Source organism: Pieris napi, chromosome 18 (assembly GCF_905475465.1).
Source record: "Pieris napi chromosome 18, ilPieNapi1.2, whole genome shotgun sequence".
Classification (NCBI taxonomy): Eukaryota; Metazoa; Arthropoda; class Insecta; order Lepidoptera; family Pieridae; genus Pieris; species Pieris napi.
The window spans coordinates 3,237,138-3,261,120 of NC_062251.1; the positions used below are offsets into that span (position 1 = coordinate 3,237,138).

Here is a 23,983-nt window from a genome sequence, read left to right on the forward strand (position 1 = left end):
TTTAAGTCGGTTAAAAAGTAACCTAATCAACCCACAATAGATATCTACCCATATTATTAAATTGTTTTATAATCTATATATATAAAAATGAAACCCGTTTTCCGTTGTCACGACATAACATGAAAACGGCTTGACCGATTTGTCTGATTCTTTTTTTATAATATTACTTGAAGTACGAGGATGGTTCTTACGGAGAGAAAAATTAAAAAAAAATGAGTGAAAAAGTCTAAAAACAACACTTTTCTATATTCCCATACAAAATATTCGTAATAATATTTAAAGGCAATTTGAACTTTAATACCATATCATAAAGTTCAAGTGGAGGGGTTCCGGGAAGGTAAATTTTTATTTTTTTACATGATGTATTTGTTGTCTTATCAACTTTCTTTTTTTTATCTTACTAGCTAGACCGGTGTCTCGAATAGCAGAATAAGTATTAAAAAAATAAAGAATCGACTGTTAGGCGGTACGATGTTCGCCAGGCCAGCTAGTTAGAAATAAAACAAAAATGTATTTTTTTACTGATAACGGAATTTATCAAGGTCATAAAGTTCTTGCGCATATCACAGAATAACGTATGGTACTGGATACTTACCAATAGATTCATAACAACAATCCAAATCGGTAATTTTACTAATAAACTATAGACAATAAATAGAGAATAGGCGAAGCGGACGCGTGGCCATTCTGACCAAACCTGGTTTCGTACAGTTCCCCAAAAGACTTGGCGATAGGTGAAATATGAGGATCAAGAAGGAGAGGCACAGTGGATGCCCTCGGTCCCATCCAGGGGTTGAACTTTAAGTCAAGTCACTGGATACGGTTTTTATTATTAATTAAACTGTCGTGAATACTGGATCCCAGGTATGAACGTCAAAAAAATATGAAGAAGATTCTAGTTGCCCCTTCCAAAAGTTAGTTTCGTGTAGAAAATGGCAAGAATGGGCAAGAAACTCCACACTTACTCTTTTAAAATAGGTTTACAATATTTTGTTACATTTGTTAAATAATTATATGTGAAGACAATGGACTCTTAGAATAAAACTACTATACTAAAAAAGTTAGTATACATGTTCCTCACATATTTACAAATATCGAAACCGTAGAATTATACATTAAAGAGTAATAAAAATAATAGAAAAAACACAATAAAACAGTGTGTGAGATAAAATAAAATAATTACATTTTGTAGTATTATAAAAAAAAAATAACAAAAATAGGTATGTAAAAGCAAAAAATTAGCAACCAATTTTATTTTGTCCAGGCTCTATGATTGTCCTATGGAGCAGGAATGAGGGATGAAGCTTATGATAGAAGAAGGAAGCGGCTTCCAACAGAAAGCAGAATGACGTACACGCCCCTTTTGAATTAATTTATTAAATTTGATAATGAATAATGAATACGATTGGTATACTGCAGTATACTCAATTTAAAACTGAAGGACCAGATCAGAAGTAAACTATTGGGAAAATCTCTCTCAAAACAGAGAGAGATGGAGTCAATTGGAGGAAGTATATACTCAATAAGAGGTCCTTGGAAAAAAAAATATATATATATATATTTTTTTTTTAAATTTGATTTGTTATCTTTGAAGTGATATGAATATGTGTGTAATGGTGAATGTGGTAAATCACAGAACAGATTTTTATTTTTTTTGCTTATGTAACTTTAATGACGTTGTGGTTTATGACATTTTCCTTTGAATAATTGTAATGTAAAGGGCAAAACTTGCTGAGTTTCTTGCCCGTTCTTCTCAGAACAAGGCCTCCTGGTAGTTTTGCGAACGGATGGCGTAGTCTTGCTCTTTCGTGAATTTTGTAAACGTTGTTAACATTCATAAGCATGCTCTAAGAAGCATCTAAATTGAATAAACGTATTTTGATTTTGATTTTATATATTGTATATGTATGTATTTTATGTGTGTGTGTATATTTTGTAAATTTTTCAAGGAATAAATGAGGCTTAATTATTATTAAATACGATTAGAAATGATGAAATCTCAAGAAATATGTTTCCTATCTTTTCATTGGTATGCCGATAAGTCAATAGTTTTTGCTTCATAAATATAAACATCTTTATCATTTGGAATGTCCAAACGTAAAATTGCTACGTTTTCCTTAAAAATAAATTTGCCGCAGATAACCCCAGAACAACGTCATGAACCCGGGATATATAAATAATATGACAAAGAACGTGTTTATATTGAAATATAAATAAATAATAGTTTAAAAAAACTAAAAAAACACGCTTTTAAAGCACATCAAACTAAAAAGTGAAAAATAATTCCTAATTCAGGCTGAAAATGCTAATGAACAAAAAATACTGGTATTATTGTGAATTTTTTTTTTAGTTTTTTTAAACTATAATAATTTATTTTTTAGTTAAATTTTTTTTTCGGATTATTGCATAGTCATTGATCTTTGACAGGTGCGCAAAATTTGAATAAAATCTGTCCGTTTAAAGTGGGTCAAAATCGAGTCCGAAGGAGTCGGTTACATACATACAGGTGAAGCTATGATTGAACTGATCATGATGACTATTGACTTTGACAATAGATTTGGACTAGTGCAAAATCTATACTTGTCCAAAAAGATGGTACTGAAATATGGGATGGCTTTCTTTAAAGGCCATCAAAAATCAAAAATCATTTATTCATATAGGTAACACAATGTATGAACGTTAAAAAAGAAATTTACATTAAATGCTTCTAATTTTTACTGCCAGTTCTCAAATCAAGGGCGTAGAACGGAAGAGAAGGACTGGCAATAAACCGCCACCCTTTTTTTCCAACACATCCCAACTCATGGTAACGGTCTCAACATGTCCAGTGAACAATGGGGGAAAGGAATAATCCATTTGGACTGGAGTGGACTTGTCTTTCCATGTGCGCAATTAACATTAGCTCGTACTGTAAAATAAAAACATCGTGAAGATACCGACCAATATAAATGTATCACTATAACTTTCTTTTTTACTAAAGATGTATATATACTTTAGTGTCACATAAAAAATATACACATAAATAATTGATTGATTAAAAACAACCTAACGTTTGCATATTCTATGGGCTTCATACTTTCGATTGGTATAGAATTTATCTAATAATCATACCGGTGAAATGTTTAAAAAAATATTTTTTTTTTAAATATTTATTAAAATACTCTGGACTGAAATTTGCTAGGCAACCCATATGGATTATATTTATTGACATATTAAATTAAACATAAAATAAGTTTCATTAAATAAGCATCTCGGTGAAGGTCGTTGTATATCGGGATCTTAGACCAATAGGTACTTTACAGCGTATGTCAGTTCACCTTCTCGACAATTAAGAAATATCCAGACAGAGACAGAAATTCAACACTGCGGACGACGACAAAATTTTTGAAGTTATACTTCTTTAGGCGCGTTATGAAAAATTGATGAGAGTGAAATTTTACGATGCGCACGCACCGTGACACAAAATTAACAGAATGAAGTTGCCCACGGTACATCCTACGGAATTGGACTTACACTTAATGTAAGAGAATAATAATAAATATTTATTTATTTAATTTTTCAAATGTAAACTGAACTTTATTGACTATAATGACTCCTTTTCCAGTCTTTGATTATTTAATTGTATTTAATTGTAATTAATTATTTGCATGCAATCAAAAACTATTTTTAATAGTGCCAAAAGAAGTATAACTTCTTACGCGCGTACATAAGTACACGCACACTTTTTTTTTGGTTAGTTCGTTGCAAAAACATCGCTTTAATATTAAGACAACAAGTAAGGTCTGTAATCAATAGCTAGTTACATATATCTCGGGAATAAATTTGCTTTGATAAACATTATACAGTGTTCTTGTCATTTGTTTGGTCTCGTGTTTTGTTTTAAGTGTCAATTATCCTCATATTAATATGAAGTAAGTTTTATTCTGGTTTTAACATCTTCCAGATGTAATAAGACTCTTCTGGAGATCTTATATCCACAAACGTTTGCTATCCATTGATTTTAAATAGAAAAAACTACAACTATGGTGGTTAAGGTATTGAAATTAAGCGTAATAATTAATTATTGGTTGTTAATAGAACTATGAAATATATATGATCCTTCCTCATGTATCATTCTAGATATTGGCGAAAACCGCAATCAATTCCGTGCAGAAGTTTTTAAGTTTATCTCGAACAGACAAATAGATATACTAATATGATAGATTTATATAATACTAGCTGGTGCCTGCTGATTCGTCTGTGCAGGATTAAAATAATATTTCTCCAAATGTGCGTGAAAGATATTTTATCTACTTTAAATACCAGAAGTTATATAAGTATCTATTTTCATGTAGGAATCAATTTATTACTACCAAATGCGCATTTGAAATAAATTATCAATTTTTATTATAGTTATGGTTTACTATTTTGGCTATAATGGCTTACACATAAGACATAGATATATACTGTGGCGGACGTTTTTTTAGGCCTATATAAGATAAACATTTCCATCATACATTACATATGTGTAACTCTAGCGGTTTTGGCAGCGCACGCCAGAATAGCTCGCAGATGGTAGAAGTTTTCCTACTTACTTGATATTTCAGACAATTCACATAATCTTTATAAATTGTAGCCAATGTGTTAGTCTGATGTATGTTTTATATTATTGTAAAGAAAGAGTAACATCCATACATGCTTATAAATTTATAATATTAGTAGGATAAAAGTCAGACATACTTTGCTGTCGCAGATATTTTAAAATCCTCTGTCATATTGTCAAAATCCATAACGTTTTAACCCTACCGGTGCTGACACCAGTACCGATGTTTGAGTCCAGATTAGTTCGACTCAAACATCGGAAAATTGTAAGGCACAGTAAGATCAAAGCCTGCAATCTTTTAATCTACTAATAGGAACTTTAATTTTTTTCCAGGTTGGTCGCGTTCATCTGTACGCTGTTGGTGGTAGCCTGTCAAGCTAACAATGGAGGTAGGTTAAGTAAAACTCCTGAATGTCAAAAACGTATTTGGAATTTGAGATACGGGTGAATAAGTCAGAGCTAAGTCACGAATCTCACTCTATATATTTTTGCCAGGTTGCACATAGTATAATTATAATATATTTTATTAGCAACTGTTATAATACATGTATCCCAGATTCCTAATGTAGTGACTGACTTCACAGTTTATCGCAAGATAAACGATAAAACAATTGAACGCAAAAGATTTTCACCTTCGTCAACGATGAAGTCAAAAGTCAAAAATCTTTTATTCATATAGGTAACACAATGTACACTTATGAACGGCCAAAAAGAAATATACATTAAATGCTTCTAATTTTACATTTACTGCTAGTTCTCAAATCAAGGGCTTAGAACGGAAGTGAAGAACTGGCAATAAACGTCTTAAATACTCTATTAAAACGCCTACTCTTTTGTTTCAGCGACGCCAACTACAGTAAACAATTACGTAGAAACCCGCAACAACAATTACAATATAAATTACAACAATTACAACTTAAATAACAACATGTACAACCCGTACGCGTATTACAACAACATGCAACAACAATACCAAAACGCTATGTTTGGTCCTTATTATAGAGCGTACAGACCAAATCTTGTTGAGGGCATACTTCATACTGTTTCTGACACTGTGTGGAACATTGGAAGCCTCATTGGACAACGACGTTACTAAAATATATTATATAAATAATGACAGTAGCATATTAAATTACCTACCTTCGTAAAAGGTTAGGCTGTTAATTGAACGGCTAATTAAGCTAGTTGGCTGCGACATAATGATTCGATTCGGGGAAACAGTTTTCGATGGCAGACCAAAAACATTTTTTGCTTTTTGTTAATTTAATTATGTACAATGTTAATAGAAGTAACTTTTCTTTTGCATATACTGTAATAAATAAGAATGAATAAATATCTAGTAAAATTTAATTTTGTATAAAATATAATAATATTAAGAATTATACTTGAGTGATTAGTAAGCTTTTTATTTACCCTAAAATTTAAAATAGTTTAGGGACTTTCTTCTTTTCAGGGATTACCCACACGTTGTCTATGCTTGAAATCGAAATGTATTTTCGGGGATTAATTTTTAAATTAAAAATTTAAAAAAAAACTTTTTTTTTTTTTGCGAAGATTATGTTTACTTTAATTGTCACACATTTTAGATGTAAGATTTTGTAAAATTATTAGTAGATTTAGTACTGTGTGTGATATCGTAAGCTTAATAACTAAATGGAGGAAAAAAATGGCGGATAAATGGAGGATTCCTACAAAAAAATCATGCGTTTATATATGTACTATTATTTTTGAGAGCTTTGCTTACTTTCGCTGACAAGAGGGGGGGGGGGGGGGGGAAATTGCAGCAAATCTGCTTACGTAATATTTAAACGGCCCCTTTGTTATATTTCACTATTTATGAGTTCGTGTTAGAAAGTGACTTAAATTAGATTAATAGTGTTAATAATTGTTTTTAATTAGTTAAATTAACCTTGGGTGCTTGGTCATTTAATTCCAATGTCATTGGAAGGACAGTTGGCACGCTGTCGTACGGATGGCGCACTGCTGGTTTGCGATTCTGTAACTCACACAGCGGTTTTCGCATCGGCATTTTGAAAAGGTGGGAGCTTGTAGTTTATTGTTTATCAGAATGCCAAATCATAAAATGACTGCTTCACGACTGATTTCAGAGCGAGCGCCGATGCGAAAACCGCTGTGTGACAGACCGCACTACGCGACCATCGTTGATGCTGGAGTTCAGCGGATCTCTGGCGAATTCAGGTTCGCACCAGCGAGAAGGGCAAGGGATGATTTGAGATAATAATGACCCTGTTTAAGAAAGGGGAGATTTCGACAATCCCCTGCTGCTTAGTCACTCGGTCACGTTTGCCCGATTGCGTGTCTGATAGGCTAGCGTGTGGGGGTCCCTGTATAAAAATAAAAATATGTGCGTGTACTAGGTGTACACACGTAAGAAGTGAAACTTCTTTATGACCTTATTTTTCGAAAAATGATCTACTATATGCAACTTTACAGAAATTGGTTAAATAAAGTTAGATTAGATAAAGTTTAACAAAAGGCTTTTATTATCATAGACATGAATACAAATACAATTATTTCATTTTAACTCATTACTGTACTACTTACTATGTATTACTAAGATTATTACAGAATTTCATTAATTGTAAAAGAATTATTAGTATTACTATCATTGTTATCGTTATTATATATTTTTGTTACTAATGGCTTCGAATCTCTTCGGATCAACCGCGGTAGGGACAAGAAAAAGATGGCACGTAACCGAAAAACGTGATGATTTGCTACAAAATTTCTCCCATACGTCGATAAAAAATTCATTCTAACGCCGATAAAGAAGTTTCACTTCAAAAGATGGCGCGTAACCGAAAAATGTGACGCGTAGCGAAAAAATGTTACACTAATTTTTTCTCCAACCCCGATAAAGAAGTTTCACTTCAAAAAATGGTTGACTTGATAAATGTTCTACTAATTGGGTATTATCTAACTGGGCTCGGCCCAGAAAGTTAATTCACCTCAAATCTGATAACACGTATCTAACAAGACAATGATGTTAAAAAAACACAAGACAACACAAAAATACATTTTTAAAACTTTGCAAAAAAAGTTTCTCAAATAATGTATTTGTCTTATCAACTTTCTTTTTTTATCTCACTAGCTAGAATGGTGTTCCGAATAGTAGAATAAGTATTTAAAAAAAAAATCGGTTGTCTGTAAAGTCGGTTTACTGACGATAGTTGAACGTGACAACGTCATAAAAAATATTGATGGGATGGTTGCATTTTTCAAAAAAAAAATTACATTTTATTTGTTTGATAGGTATTTTGTATGGATATAGAGAAGGAGGTAAATGGAAATCACAATTGAATTGATCAAGTTACATTTATTTGTACGCATAAATACAATTATTTCAATTTTAAATGGAACGCCTCAGAGCGAGGTAACGCCTCAGAGCGAGGTAACGCCTCAAAGTGAGGTAACGCCTCAGAGCGAGGTAACGCCGCATGAGTCATGTTTTTTCGTGCGTGCAGCCGGCTCCATCGAATTATAAGACGTTGTCACGTCAATAAAGAATCGACTGTTAGGCGGTACGATGTTCGCCAGGCCAGCTAGTTTATTTATAAATGCGTGTATCTCTGTGTAATATTATTTAACTAATTTAAACACCTTTATAAGTAGGAAAGGTGATCAATCGTGAAGCCCTTATAGCTAAATTCATGGGTTCGAAATGCACAAATGTTCTCTTTCTAAATGCGTAATGCTTACAGGAAGGAAAATATCGCAAACCACCAAAACAACACCCAAAACCACATCCAAAACTAAAAACATATTTTGTTATTGGTTTTACTTACAACCTATTTATATATATGTATTGTCATCATAACATATAGAAAATTTAGGGGCCAGTCCCGGCTTTGCAATGCTGGACATTTTTTTTATGTCGTAAATAAATAAAGACTATATATATACTACTATTATATTTATGTACGATAGAAATAATATAAGAATTGACGAAATCATTTGACTAATAATGTAAAATTCCTTTAAAAACAAATTTGCGCGCCATTGTGTGTTAGGGCCGATTTACATTATCTTAGTGTTTAGCAGAGTGCTTTAGGATAGTACTTTAGTTGAAACATGTAAACGCTACTTGCTTTAGTACGGTTCTACTTGACTTTCAAGTTGAATCAAAATAGAATCGCTTTTTATTTTTGTTTCAAGTGATACCCCTCCCGCGCCCGCGCATCCCCCGAGATATTCCCTCGTTGTGTTAAACACGTAATTTAGTAAAATCTTTAGGAGAGTGCATAAGCGCCGTGAAACGCGTGCGTGTTTTTTGATTTTTAAAGATAGCTAAACGGTCGGAAGATACAACTATCAGATTTGTGTCTGAATATGTTGTTCACGAATGTTTGTGGAACGTTAAAAACAATTTATACAAAAACAAACAGGCTAGGCAGTCGGCATACACTGCCTTAAAAGAAGCTATTTTATTTATTATTTATTTCGAATAAAATCTCGACTTCTATTTGTTTCATAACTACAGTTAGTATTTTGCGTAGAATAGAGCGTATTTACCGACGTCGTTGCGCGTTCATTGTGGCGCTGTAATGATACTCTACTGGAAGAAATGTTAACGTTCACTCGCAACGCACTAAATCACTAAAGAACTTGCCTTTCAAGTTGTACTTAAATACTCTCCTAAACACTAAGATAATGTAAATCGGCCTTTAGAATATGCGAACTTACGATTGTACCACCTTACACTTTTTTGTACATTATTCTTGCAATAAATAAATTATTGTTATCATTATTATTATTATTACTAGCAAACCGGCCAAGCGTTGCTGTGGCTAAGGTTTTTGTTATATTACATAGTAGTAACCTATTCAAGGGAAACGGTAGGAGAACAGTCATGGGGACCACCATGCTTTTTTGGTGGTAATGCCATTAAATTGTAGCTTATGTGAAACGTTGGTACTTACGTACGTACTCAATCCATCTGTTAGAAATGTGACTATCAAATAATAAACAAATATTTTGCAATAAAATAATATTGCGGGTGTAAATTGAGATGTAAGCTATCCTATCTTTTAAGTTACATCAAACTGCACACGGTGTGCAAATTTGAATGAAATCGGTTCGGTAGTTTAGGAGTCCATAGCGGACAAACAACGTGACACGTAATCTATATATATTAAGATTATTATTATTATCATCATCATTAATATTATTATTATTACTATCTTAGTAGAGGCCTTTGATGCAGCCTCACATTCCCCGCATGATAAAAGAAGTGTTATATAGCAAAAGATGCTGCATATAAAATTACATATTGCTTAATAATATTATCACTAATCATTATATAAGTATAGCTAAACATATACTTGGTCGAAGTTCTAATCTCTCTTGCTTACTCTATTATAATGTACTAGCTGACCTGGCGAACATCATACCGCCTAACAGTCGATTCTTTATTTTGTTTAAATACTTATACTGCTATTCGGGACACCGGTCTAGCTAGTAAGATAAAAAAAAAGAAAGTTGATAATACAACAAATACATTTTGTCAAAAAATAAAAATTTACCTTCCCGGAACCCCTCCACTAACACTTGAACTTTATGATATGGTATTAAAGTTCAAATTGACTTTTAAGTATTATTACGAATATTTTGTATGGGAATATAGAAAAGTGTTGTTTTTAGACGTTTTCACTCATTTTTTTCTTAATTTTTCTCTCCGTAAGAACCATCCTCGTACTTCAAGGAATATTATAAAAAAATAATCAGACAAATCGGTCAAGCCGTTTTCATGTTATGTCGTGACAACGGAAAACGGGTTTCATTTTTATTTATATAGATAGGTTAACGTGAGAGCAGTGTTGGCCTAGTGGCTTCAGCGTGCGACTCTCATACCTGAGGTCGTAGGTTCGATCCCCGGCTGTGCACCAATGGACTTTCTTTCTATGTGCGTATTTAACATTTGCTCGAACGGTGAAGGAAAACATCGTGAGGAAACCGACATGTCTTAGACCCAAAAAGTCGACGGCGTGTGTCAGGCACTGGAGGTTGATCACCTACTTGCCTATTAGATTTAAAAATGATCACACAGATTCAGAAATCTGAGGCCAAGACCTAAAGAGGTTGACCATTGATTTATTTTATTTATAGGTTCACGTCAATGTTGGGGCTTAAGACATGCCAGTATCACGACGTTTTTTACCAAGTGTTAATTGCGCAAAAAGAAAAATGCACAGCTGCGATTCAAACGCACGACCTCAGCGTTGCTTTACCACTTTTATGTGTGCTATCGTCTCAAAATACTAAATTTATCGACAGATGACGTCACTACAATAGCCCACATCTAATAACCAGCTTTCCTTATTTTATAATGTTAGTTGAGTATTTTAGTTTATAATAGACTTCTGGACAGAGCAATTGTGTGAAGAATGAAGTGAGTATTTATTATTATTTCTATGAAAATGGATCTATTAATATTAATTACTATTATTTGTTGTGTAAATTTTGCCATTGAAATATATAAAGTACAATAATTTGAGAATTTATTAGCGCTTCAAGTTCATTAGCATGAAGTGAAGGAATTATTCAAATTTTTTTTTTTACTGACATCCATTGACGGAAAGTTTTATTATTTTAACAATAAAAATATATAGGCAATTGCATTAACAATATTATATACTACATATGTTTCCTACTACTACTATATGTTTTAAGGTATTTTGGGTACTTTTTTGAAAACATTAAAGGTACATTTGACACGTACAGTGGCCGATACATGGAATTTTTATTATTAAAACAATTAATTATATTATAGACAATCGTATTTACAATATTAGTAGGAAGATAATTTTATGACATTTTGTCGATGTTCTTTTATGACATTATAAAAAAATGCGCGTAAGAAGTGAAACCTCTTTATGACGTTATTTTTCGAAAAATGATCAACTATATGCAACTTTACAGAAATTGGTTAAATAAAGTTAAATTAGATAAAGTTTAATAAAATGCTTTTATTATTATATACATGAAAATAAATAATACATTAATTGTAATAGAATTATTACTTTCATTGTTATCGTTATTATATATTTTGTTATTAATATAAATTTTATACATTTTATGAACGCACTACACGGTTTGACATAAATAATAATGATTTAAGAGCATAATTTCTATTTATAACTAAATTAAATACTGCAATATTTATTAAATATAACGTGAAAAAAATATCCAATATAAATAACAGTACGTTGCGGTAAGCCTGAAGTTAGTTTTCAGAGGTAGGCAAACTTCACAAACAACAAATCTTGCAACTAATCAATAAATTGGATCCGAAATCGCCGGACAAGAAAAGATGTCGCGTAACGGAAAAATGTGACGCGTACGCGTTCGTAAATTTTTTTCCAACGTCGATAAAGAAGTTTCACTTCATAATTAATATATGGCTGATTGTGCGGATTTTTATAATTTATCGATCTAATTGTATGTAATGTAATTTCCCAGATAGTGGGGCAAATAAACGATTTATTATTTATTAAGATAATCACGATATTAGATTAGAACGATTTTAGACCCATTTTTAAATGTTTAAAAACTTTTTGGGTTTTATAATAATAATTTAGCCCTTGGTATATACTACCGGTGACCCCAGAGCTGGTGCCTTCCTTATCATGCTGCCAGCTTTAAAGATACACTGCCACAGGGACCGAGCTTTATATATTTGATTTACTTATTAATAATTTTTAAAATTGTGGAGTAACATTATTGTAGCACTACATCATCACATTACTAAAATATATTATTACACTAGCAGACCGCCCAAGCGTTGCTGTGGCTAAGGTTTTTGCTATATTACATAGTAGCAAACTATTCAAGGGAAACGGTAGGAGAACACCAGTTTTGGGGACTACCATGCTTTTTTGGTGGTTATGTCATTAAATTGTAGCTTATATGAAACGTTGGTACTTTCAACACAGCGCCATCTGTTAGAATTGTGACTATCAAATAGTTATCAAATATTTTGCAATAAAATAATATTGCGGGTATAAATTGAGATGTAAGCTAAACTATCTTTTAAGTTGGATCAAACTACACACGGTGTGCAAATTTGATTGATATCGGTTCGGTAGTTTAGGAGTCCATTGAGGACAAACATTGTGACACGAGATTTATATATATTAAGATTATGAAATTAATATTAATTATAATGTCAAATAATAATTAACAGAATATTTCTCAAAAGTAGTAAGTCGATTTTTAGAAACTCTAGTAGGAAGATTTTTTTTTTTGCGAAAGCTTACAGGTAACACAATCGAGACTGCGCTAAGTATGACTTTTGTATATCAATTGTGTTGCATACGGGAGTCAGACCCAACAAAAAGTAAATTTTTTCAAGTGAAACTTCTTTATCGGCGTTGGAAAAAAATTTACCATCACATTTTTCGGTCACGCGCCATCTTTTTCTTGTCCCTACCATGGTTGATTCAAAGAGATTCGAAGCCATTAATAATTCTAAAACAATTAATGAAATTCTGTAATTATCTTAGTAGTCATAAGGTAAAATGAAATATTTGTATTCATGTCTATGATAATAAAGGCCTTTTGTTAAACTTTATCAAATTTTACTTTATTTAACCAATTTCTGTAAAGTTGCATATAGTAGATCATTTTTCGAAAAATAAATCATAAAGAAGTTCCACTTTTTACGTGTACACACACATTTTTTTTTGTTATGACTCAGTATGACTCTGTTGTGTAATGGACGACTCATTGGTCTAGTGGTTAGTACCCCTGACTACGAATCCATGGGTCCCGAGTTCGATCCCCGGCTGAGACGAACATCGATGTGATGAGCATTTGGTGTTGTGCTTAGGTCTTGGGTGTTTAAATATGTATATTGTATATATCTTTCTATCTATAATATGTATGTATATCCGTTGCCTAGTACCCATAACACAAGCTTCACCAGCTTAGCATGGGACTAGGTCAATTGGTGTGAATTGTCTTTATAAAAAAAAAAAATGGAAGCCTGGTCATCTATATCACAGGTTCTTACCTTGTTTGGAAACCACTCTCCCAATACCTTCTTAATTGTAATCGTACTGTTTGCTTCAAATGTTAAATGGAAGAAAATAAAGAATTATTATTATTATTGTCTTTTATTAATATAACTTTTACACATTTAAAGAAAACACTTTTTTATCGGATAGAAGATCCAATAATATCCAACTTAAAATCTCAAGATAAACAATCCGCGAAAATAGAGGACACCGTGAGTCATTTCTGCCATTTCTTTTAGTCGATACCAACTCCGGGGAAATAAATACAGATAATGCAACTTTCTCTACAGCTGTGATACTTTTTGACATCCAACACCTTTTGTCTTCAGTCACCGTGACCACGCACGCTGTAAAGCACGCGAAACGTCGGGAAAAATATTGGTTGTTTGTAAAGTAGGTTTACGATCGAGATGTTTACGTGATAACGTCTTATTGGTGATATAAGTTTTTGGGAAGTAAGGAATTAATGAAGATAACAATTTTTTCAAATTTTAAATTACATCTATCGTTTTATTCAGACTTTTGATGATAAATTTCGGGTGTAAAATGACAAGTTTACTTATTCGACTATGATATACATTTTTCTTCATACATTCACGGAATGACTGGTAGCGCTCGAGATGAGACGGGAGATCGGTCCGTCTCTCTCTCGTTATACCTGCGATCGCGCTCGTGAGGTTTTGGTGTGACACAAGTTTCTGAACATGTCACCCGACTAAAACGATTTTAAAGACGTCATCACGTCAAAAAATAATAATTATGTCAATGTAAATTTTTAATAATACATAACTTCAATCCGGTAAAAAAGTGTATTCTTTAAATTGTTATTATTATTATTAACAACGCATGTCATTAATACTCCAGACTTCTTTCATGTATCAAAAAATTTGCATTTTCGCAGGTCTATTTTGGTGGTGTGCTTGCTGGTGTGGGGGTGTCAAGGGGAGAATAACAAATTCCTGAGCCCAACTAAATGGCTTGAATCCTTTTTAACTACAAGTTAGTACCTTATAGAATCCTCATTTTTTTTATAATTCGTGAAGTTGTATCTACAAATAATTACGACGAAGTCATATCTTGAGTACAGACTCAAACTCAAAATATCTTTATTCAAGTGGGTAACCAAGTACACTTTTGAATTGTCAAGTTAAATTAATTTTAAATTTACATTTACTATCAGTTCGCAAGTCAAGGGCGTAGAGCGGGTAAGAAGAACTTGCAAGAAACTCTCCGCCACTCTTTTTAATCGCCAAGTATTGTCATACAAATTGTTTGAACTGGAGCAATTCAATCCCAAGGATTAGGATCATTTAAGTATTCCTCAAATTTATAAACGCTTTATTAATTAACTGCCGTTTAACGAGGGCTTTGAATTTATTTAGTGATAATACTCTAATTTCCCTTGGGAGTTTGTTGTAAAAACGAATACAATTTCCATATAAGGAGTGGTTTATCTTTTGGAGCCTGGTTGGTCGTACACTCAAATTAGTTCTATTTTGCGTATTATACTGGTGAAAGTCACCATTAGTTTTAAAATTGTTTATATTTTTTTGGACATACAACAAGGCTTCAAGAATATATTGACCAGACAGTGTCATAATATTTAATTCCTTAAACTTATTCCGTATCGACTCCTTCGGAGAAACACAACAAATACCCCGAACAGCCCGCTTCTGCAGCATAAATTTGGATTGGACCTCTGCAGCAGCATCTGAGAATCTTCATGTTTCAAGTATTTTATTTAGTAAATGTCAATTCTGACCAAATAAAATGTTCCAGCTCGCTTTGCTTATTTAGAGGAACGGACGTATCTTCGGCGCCAATTAATAATTATAGACAGACAAACAAAGTATATAATATAATTAAACCACAAACGTAAATATTATCTTGGGAGACGACATAAATTTTTATACATGCCCCATTACACCGTTACGTCGTCGCGCGCGACGTTTCAACGGATCGACGGACAAGAGATGAATCAGGGGGAAGGGTGATCACTATTTCTTAATGCTATCAGAGGAGATATCCAGAATCTTCTATGGTTTCTAAGTTTAATTCTGCGGTGGCGTAATAAAATCAACAAAAAAACTTTAGAGGTGTCAAGGGACACCCGGATGGAACGAAATTCCTTTCGATTATTTTATATGTTAATTGGTATCATAACAGTATGATAGATTTTCTCGACACCAATCTTACGACGAAAAAAAAAGCCAACATCACGAGGTGTTCCCAAGCGGTCACCCATCCAAATACTGACCTCACCCGACGTTGCTTAACTTCGGTGATAGGACGAGAACCGGTGTATTACAATAGCAAATAGCAAAAAAGTATCGTGACAACTTTTCGTAAGAATTTTTTCCGTCTAGCCCCCTTTCACAACGCGCGATAAGGAACTTCGTTCCAAAAGAACACGTTTGTTTCTGTCCATTGCATAGGTTGAGACGCAGTTGCGACGGCGTGCGTCGACGCAACGCTGATATAGCATATAATGCGTCGATCCGATGCGACGACGCAGCGCAACGCAGCAGTTGGGCCTCGCCCTTATATACGTATCAAATAAGTTTAATCCACGAAATATATCAAACTTTTAGGGATACTTCTTTCATTAGCCAGACTCTAGCCATTTCCCTTTGCGAACTATCGAGAAAGCTGGCCTGATTTAGTGCGTTCATCGGTTTGCTAAAAACCAAATTTTGTATGTATATTTTTACTCTACCTTAAATATTTATCATCTTTGACAGCCAGCAGCCGGCCAGATATAAGACCCACGGATTGTTACATCGATGAACAGAATGAGGGACATTGTGTGAAATTGTCGGAATGTAAGGACAGCAACGAAATCGACTTGGAAAATATGGACGTTTATAGGTAAGTTTAGCCCATTTACCATGTGTCTGTGAAGTAGGCAGAGCAGTTACCAGCAGAGCACAAAACGAGTTCTGGCAGCACACTCAATAGTTCTATAGGTCCTGATAGTTTTTAGAAAGAGTTCTGGACTTTTGAAGTCCAGATTTTTGAAGTTATACTTCTTTAGGCGCGTTATGAAAAATTGATGAGAGTGAAATTTTACGATGTGCACGCACTGTGACACAAAATTAACAGAATGAAGTTGCCCACTAATTGAAGTTATACTTCTATAGGCGCGTTATGAAAAATTGATGAGAGTGAAATTTTACGATGCGCGCGCACCGTGACACAAAATTAACAGAATGAAGTTGCCCACTAATTGAAGTTATACTTCTATAGGCGCGTTATGAAAAATTGATGAGAGTGAAATTTTACGATGCGCGCGGTCCGTGACACAAAATTAACAGAATTAAGTTGCCCACTAATTGAAGTTATACTTCTATAGGCGAGTTATGAAAAATTTATGACAGTGAAATTATACGATGCGCGCGCACCGTCACACAAAATTAACAGAATGAAGTTGGAACCTCTGTTAGTGTTCACTGTGTATTTATATTATCCACATGCTTTGAGTTTCTACATTTAAAACACGTGTTTTCATTATACAAGTGCGAATTTTATATGTGCGTCTGAATTATAATCAGAAGTGATATTAATTGAATATTTAAATCAATACTAATTAATATTAGAAAATATTTGTGAAAAAACTGTGCTCATCAATCAACCTTCCTAAGTGCTTCAATACAATTGAGGTTAGCTATCCGTAAGTATTATTATTAATGCCAAAGAAGTATAACTTCTTACGCGCGTACTGTACGCGTATGGTACACGCACCCTTTTTTTTTTTATAAATATTTTCAATAAATAAGGTCTCATTAAAACAACCATTTCAATTGTAATAGTTCCCTATTATTTAAATCCAAAAATAAAAAGGTTTATTTATCAAAAAGAATAAAGAAGAGTGAGAGAAAACGAAATAATGAGCATTTTTCAAACATTATACTAAATTAAAAAAAAAACCATATTGTACAGAATTTAGATAGTGAAAAAAAGTCTAATTTACATATTACTAATGAAATATATAAATTAGACTTTTAGTGAAAGTTAGGGGTTGTATGTATTTTTTAACGCTGTATCATAAAAAAATAAAAACAGAAAAAAATACCTAAAATTAAAAAAAATATATATTTAGGGGTACCATAACATTTAACATTTAGGGGGGTGAAAAATAGATGTTGTTCGATTCTCAGACACCCAATATGCACACAAAATTTCATGGGAATCGGTGGAGCCGTTTCGGAGGAGTTTAACCACAAACACCGCGACACGAGAATTTTATATATTAGATTATCCTTTGACATTTTTGTTTTATTTTATTCTCCAGAGAAAGCGACGTCACGTATAAATATTGTAATTATATTTATTTACCTTATTAAATACTCCACATGACATCTGGAAGCATCGTGTTGTTCCCACGAGAATGTAAGTGCGTGCTCCTATTTCACCATGCCTCCTGCTGATAGAGGACAAATGTTTGTTTTTAATTTATTCTATTATTAATTACTTAAGATGTCATGTGGAACATGGTGTAATGGTTGCAGCTCCTTACAAACGTTGTGTAAAACAAAAAACTTGGCGATTAAAAAGAGTGGCGGAGAGTTTATTGCCAGTTCTTCTCTTCCGTTCTACGCTCTTGATTTGAGAACTGGCACTAAATGTAAAATAAGAAGCATTTATATGTATTTCTTTACAGACAAGTCATAAGTGTACAAAGTGTTACCAATATGATTAAATGATTTTTGAATTTGAATTAAATTAATTAAAAACGTTAGGCAATCAGCAATTGACGTTTCCTTCAGTTATCTTGAATAATATATTGATAGCTTTAATTTAATTTCCAGAGAGTCAGGCTGCCACTACTTGAAGATATGCTGTCCAACCAGTCGATTGATTACGACGGAAACCGTGACTCCACCTCCAATTCCGATAAAGAGGCCAGGATGTGGATGGAGTAACCCCGGCGGCTACACATTCCGCGACTCTTCACAGACGCACGCTGAGTTCGGAGAGTTTCCTTGGATGGTTGCTTTGATGAGGTATTAATTTTTACCAACATGATGAGCTAGTCTGATCTCCTCACCATGTTTGAATTAACTTCTCGCTACTTCATCGAGCTGCTAGCAATTTACTCATTTCGATATCATTTAAGGCAGTTTTTGTCGCGCATTACCACGGAACCAGCTGCCCACTGAACTATTTCCGAACCAATGAGATTTAGGGTCCTTCAATAAAAGGGCGTACCAATTAAGAGGCAGGCAACATACTCGCGAGCCTTCTGGAATTGAAAATGTCCATGGGCGGCGGTATCACTTAACATCAGGTGAGCCTCCAGCCCGTTTGCCCTCTGTAGAACAAAAAAGGAATTTTGAAATCATTTCGTTTATATTAAAATAATATTTAATGTATAGAACTCGATAACCAAGTACAATTAATACAGAAAATATACCTACTCTAGGAAAGTCAGTCGGAACCAGAGATGGGATCCAAAGCATTACTTGGGAGGTGGAACTCTGATACACCATTCGGTGGTGATGACGGTAGCTTATACTCGTAACCTCGGAGCTATTAAAAATTACAACCCGTTTTTGGTAAGTACGAGTTTCCAATACATTGTTAGTGCTGGGATCATCAAAAATTATTTCGAATTTCTTGTGGTGGTGCCGCCCCATATGGAAGTTGGCTGTCAGTCTCATGTAGCATGTCTAGTCAGGTGCAGCAACTATTCTGAAGTAGCTATACCCGTCCACTGACGTCACGTTCACGAGTTTTCCTTCACACGCCTTTTTCCCTAAATTAACTAAAGGAAGGAAGGATTAATAAAAATAGCCTTTCTTGGTGAATTCTTCGCGATTTTAACGGATTGAACACAGCTTATCCGGAGCTGGATTTATTCGGTAGTGGGCTGATCGGTTTTAGAGAAAGCGTCGTGGTGTGTCTTTCTTGAACATAATTCGCTGTTGTGCTGATGATTTTTCGTTATTTTCTGCTTTAAGTGCCAACAAATTTCTATAATTTTATTGCGTGCTTGTATTATCTTGTATATGTTTTAATTGTAGTTTTTAATTTATTTATTTTTTGTGAAACTTATGTTTACTTTAATTTTAGATGTAAGATTTTGTAAAATAATTAATAGATTTAGTACTGTGTGTGATGTCGTAAGCTTAATAACTAAATAAATACATAATCAAGATGGCCACGTCATTATGTTTAACATCAGTTCACGACCTTCGATGGTGTGAAGGCCTCTTCAAACTTCTCTATCTGTCTCTCATACTCGGCACCATTATCCAATCCTTCCATGCGATCCCTTTTATTTCATCTTCCCAAGTTTTTAGTGGGCATCCTCTCTTTCTTTTTCCCACTGGGCCCTTCCAAGTAAGGGTCTTTTTCAGTGGCGTAGCTAGGTGGCCAAGAGCCCTGGGGCAAATAAAAAAAAATGGGGCCCAACTGCTATGGAAACTGATTAGGTTTTATCAAATAAAAATATGAAATATACAAATACTTTAAAAATGCTAAGCTACTTAAGCTTTTTTGTGCAGGGCAGGTAAAAAAATGATAAAACAGTAATAACATAGAGAAGATTCAAGGTTTTATTATATAAAGGTCGGGCCTACCTACCAACTGACTAAATAACAATTATATTTAAAAAAAATCCTAGCTTTAGTTATCGCAAAAGTATCAATGACTTCGTTTAAATCCAGGCTTGATGCGGTTTTGGTTTATTTCCTATCTAATTCGCGTTATACAATGAGCTGTAGCCGAAATTTTGGGAATTCCCTAAGCATAACTTTTGGATTTCTCTCAAATTAATGTCTTGATTTAAGTGGGGTATACCTGTCATATTTATTTTTAAAATGGGAGAAATTTCCAAAAGTTCAGAACGATCGAGATTTCTGGTAAGGATTCGAGGGGCCCCCTGAGCTTCAGGGCCCCGGGGCACTGCCCCGCCTAGCCCCTAGGTAGCTACGCCACTCTTTTTGACCCATCTGCCATCACAAATGCGGCCAATGTGACCGGCCCATTAACATTTTAGCTTAACAAAAAATTAACACGTTAATGAACTTTTATTTTTGAGAGCTTTTGCTTACAAGAGGAGTAGAGTTAGAGTATTATCACTAAATAAATTCATAGCCCTCGTTAAACGAAAACTAATCAACAAAGCTTTTTATAAATTTGAGGACTACTTAAATGATCCTAATCCTTGGGATTGAATTGCTCCAGTTCAAACAATTCGTATGACAATACTTGGCGATTAAAAAGAGTGGCGGAAAGTTTCTTGCCAGTTCTTCTTACCCGCTCTACGCCCTTGACTTGCGAACTGGTAGTAAATGTAAATTTACGATTAATTTAACTTGACGATTCAAAAGTGTACTTGGTTACCCACTTGAATAAAGATATTTTGAGTTTGAGTTAGGGGGGGGGGAATTAATTGCTCTAAATCTGCTTACGTAATACTTGAACGGCCACTTACAGTGTTTACTGATATCAATAAGAAACAATTGTTAATTATGTAAAACAATATTTAATGGACTGTTTGTGTCATGTTTACAGCTAAAATGCCGTCTTGGCGAATGGGATACGAAGACCACGAACGAAATTTATCCCCACCAGGACAGAGATGTCAGGAAAGTCCTTGTTCATGAACAGTTTTCTAAGAGTAAGTACATTTATTTATAGATAAGAATTGCCGAAATGTACATTACTACCGAACGAATGATTTTTGAGTTAGGTTACTAAAATATTTGTGTAGAATCTTCTTGAGAAGAATAAGTTAAAATGCAGTAAAAAGTAGTAAAAAAATCAAAATCATTTAATCATATAGGTAACACACTGTACACTTATGAACGTAAAAAAATATATATGAAATGCTTCTAATTTTATATTGACTGCCAGTTCTCAAATCAAGGGCGTAGAACGGAAGAAAAGAACTGGCATTAAACTCTCCGCCACTTTTTTTAATCGCCAAGTTTTTTGTTTTACACAACGTTTGTAAGGAACAGCAACCATTACACCATGTTCCACATGACATCATAAGTAATTAATAATAATAAAATAAATTAAGAGCAAAGATTTGTCCTCTATCAGCAGGAGGCATGGTGAAATAGGAGCATGCACTTACATTCTCGTGGGAACAACACGCAAATACATAGTCGAAATAACTAACATCACCGCAACACGAATTCAAGTTCGACCAGTCACCACAAGTGACTAGTAGAACTAAATTAAAAATAAATGTTTAAGAGTTTAAAATTTTAGAGATTCAGCCGCATTTTCGATATATTTTGCGGAATACTGTGCCATCGTGACAATACTAGTTGCTGAGGTAGAATTTCAGACAGCGACTGCATCAATTTTTTTCTATACCATAAATAAATTTATGGTCTACTTATAAATAAAATAATCATGTTTAGAGGTGAACTCTGCGTAAGATACCCATACTAAATGAGACCATTAGGTCACTAACTCAGCGGGATGCCATAGATGGCTTGATTTGGCAACGTCACCATTTGAAAGCGCTGCCTCAGGCCAAACCCTCAAAAGCCTTTCTGAAACCTTCTTCTTTTCTTTATTATCCTTTGTGGAACCTTCGCCAAGTGAGTTGACTGCCAGCGACGTCGCCATGTCATCCATAATATATAATAGCTTTTGTTAACATGGTCATTAATTAAAAAATTATTGACCATGCGTATTAACAAAAGCTATTGTAACGTACTTTTTAAAATACAAAAGAAAACTGTGATGAGTTTGAGATATTTTTCAGGGATGGCAGCAAATGACATTGCCCTTCTAATAACATCGTCCCCATTCGATCTAACCGATCCCCATGTGGGGATTGCCTGTTTGAGCTTTAATGAGCCTAAAATGGATGCCAATTGTTTTAGCATGGGTTGGGGTAAGGACTTCAATAATAATGACAAATACGCTGTTTGGTTAAAGAAGGTAAGTTTAAAAATAACATTTTAATAATAATAAAGATTTATTTGTCCACATCAGTTTGAATATGTAAATAATGGCAGGCAACATTTGTCACATGTAAAGAAAAAGATTTAGTTTCGAATACCTGTTTAAATCCAATGTAAAAAAATTCTCGTGTCACAATGTTAGTTACCATACTCCTCCGAAACGGCGCGACCGATTCTTATGATTTTTTTTATCTACATTCAGTAAGACTGAGAATCGGACAACATCTATTTTTCATCCCCCTAAATGTTAAGGGTGGTCCCACTCCTAAATTTTTGTTTTTATTTTTTAGGCAAAACTTTTTGTATTTATTTTGTTATGATACAGAAATAATATACATGGCAAAAGGACGTTTGCCCGGTCAGCTAGTTTTATATAACAGAAAACTTCTGTTTTGTACTTCTATTCTAGACGTATTTTAGTCTCTTTATAAACATAAATTATTGTAATTAATGTGTAATAGTGTTGTGCTTGGAAAATATACATTAAACATGAAGTAAGTGTTTTTCAAAATAGACCCTCGCCTACAGCTCAGCTCTGCGATTCTGTAACTCACTTTTCGAACTCACACAGCGGTTTTCACAGCGGCGGTCGCTCTCAAATCAGTCGTGAAGCAGTCATTTTATGATTTGGCATTCTGAAAAGGTGGAAGCTTGTAGTTTATTGTTTATGAAAACCGCTGTGTGAGTTACAGAATCGCAAGGCTGTTGTGGAACGATGGATGGCGAGTATACGCGATAGACGGCGATAATATTCTGCCTCGACGTCCGATGATGAGACTCGGCTGCAGGTTTAATTCGAACTACTCTGAACAGTAATAAATGCGGTATAGGTCGGATATCGAAAGCTGGCGCGTTCACAGTACTCACACTAATGCAATTTCACTATACAGTATGTTTAAAAATATGACTTTTTTGCCAAGCTTTATATTTTAGTCTACTCTAGTTTTAGTAAGGTTGGGTGGGTTGTAAATAAATATTATGTGCGTACGAGGGTGGATCCAAAAGTTCTAAGCCGAACCAAGAACGTAAAAGAGTAGTTTGTGTAAATAATTTTCATTTTTCGACATAAGCTCCATCTAGCTCAACACACTTCACTTTTACTTCACTAACAATTCTTTCAATACTCCTCTTAGAAACCCCAGTCGCATCTGATGTAAAATAAAAAAAAAAAAAATTTCATTTAACTTTATTAAGATGCTTAAAATAATTAAAAACATTGTGCACCATTTCAAAAGATTGTCCTGGTAATGTTTGAAAAAAGATAAACATGTACAGTAAAGATCAACATAAACAGTAGCAAAAGCAAAACAATAACTGTCACTTTTATACTCATAAGCTTGACCGAGCGCGAGAGAAACGGACAGTCTTTTCATGATGTATTTCAGTTTGACATCACGCCTCGCGCTTATTCACAGACACTACACAAGCACAAAGTG

At 33.9% G+C, this 23,983-nt stretch overlaps 1 protein-coding gene and 1 long non-coding RNA gene across 2 annotated transcripts in view; both read left to right on the top strand.

Moving 5' to 3' along the window:
• Positions 1-3,787: 3,787 nt before the first annotated feature.
• On the top strand, positions 3,788-5,978 carry LOC125058482. Its single transcript, XR_007118410.1, has 3 exons — positions 3,788-3,911; positions 4,916-4,971; positions 5,425-5,978. It is a non-coding gene; the product is annotated as an uncharacterized LOC125058482 (long non-coding RNA).
• A 4,993-nt stretch (positions 5,979-10,971) lies between these two features.
• LOC125058467 (phenoloxidase-activating factor 2-like) overlaps positions 10,972-23,983 on the top strand; it is a 38,842-nt gene continuing 25,830 nt past the window's right edge. The window contains exon 1 of the mRNA XM_047662557.1: positions 10,972-10,991. Coding sequence (XP_047518513.1) covers positions 10,987-10,991 — 5 coding nt within the window. The 5' untranslated portion in view covers positions 10,972-10,986. The remainder of the gene's footprint in view (positions 10,992-23,983) is intronic.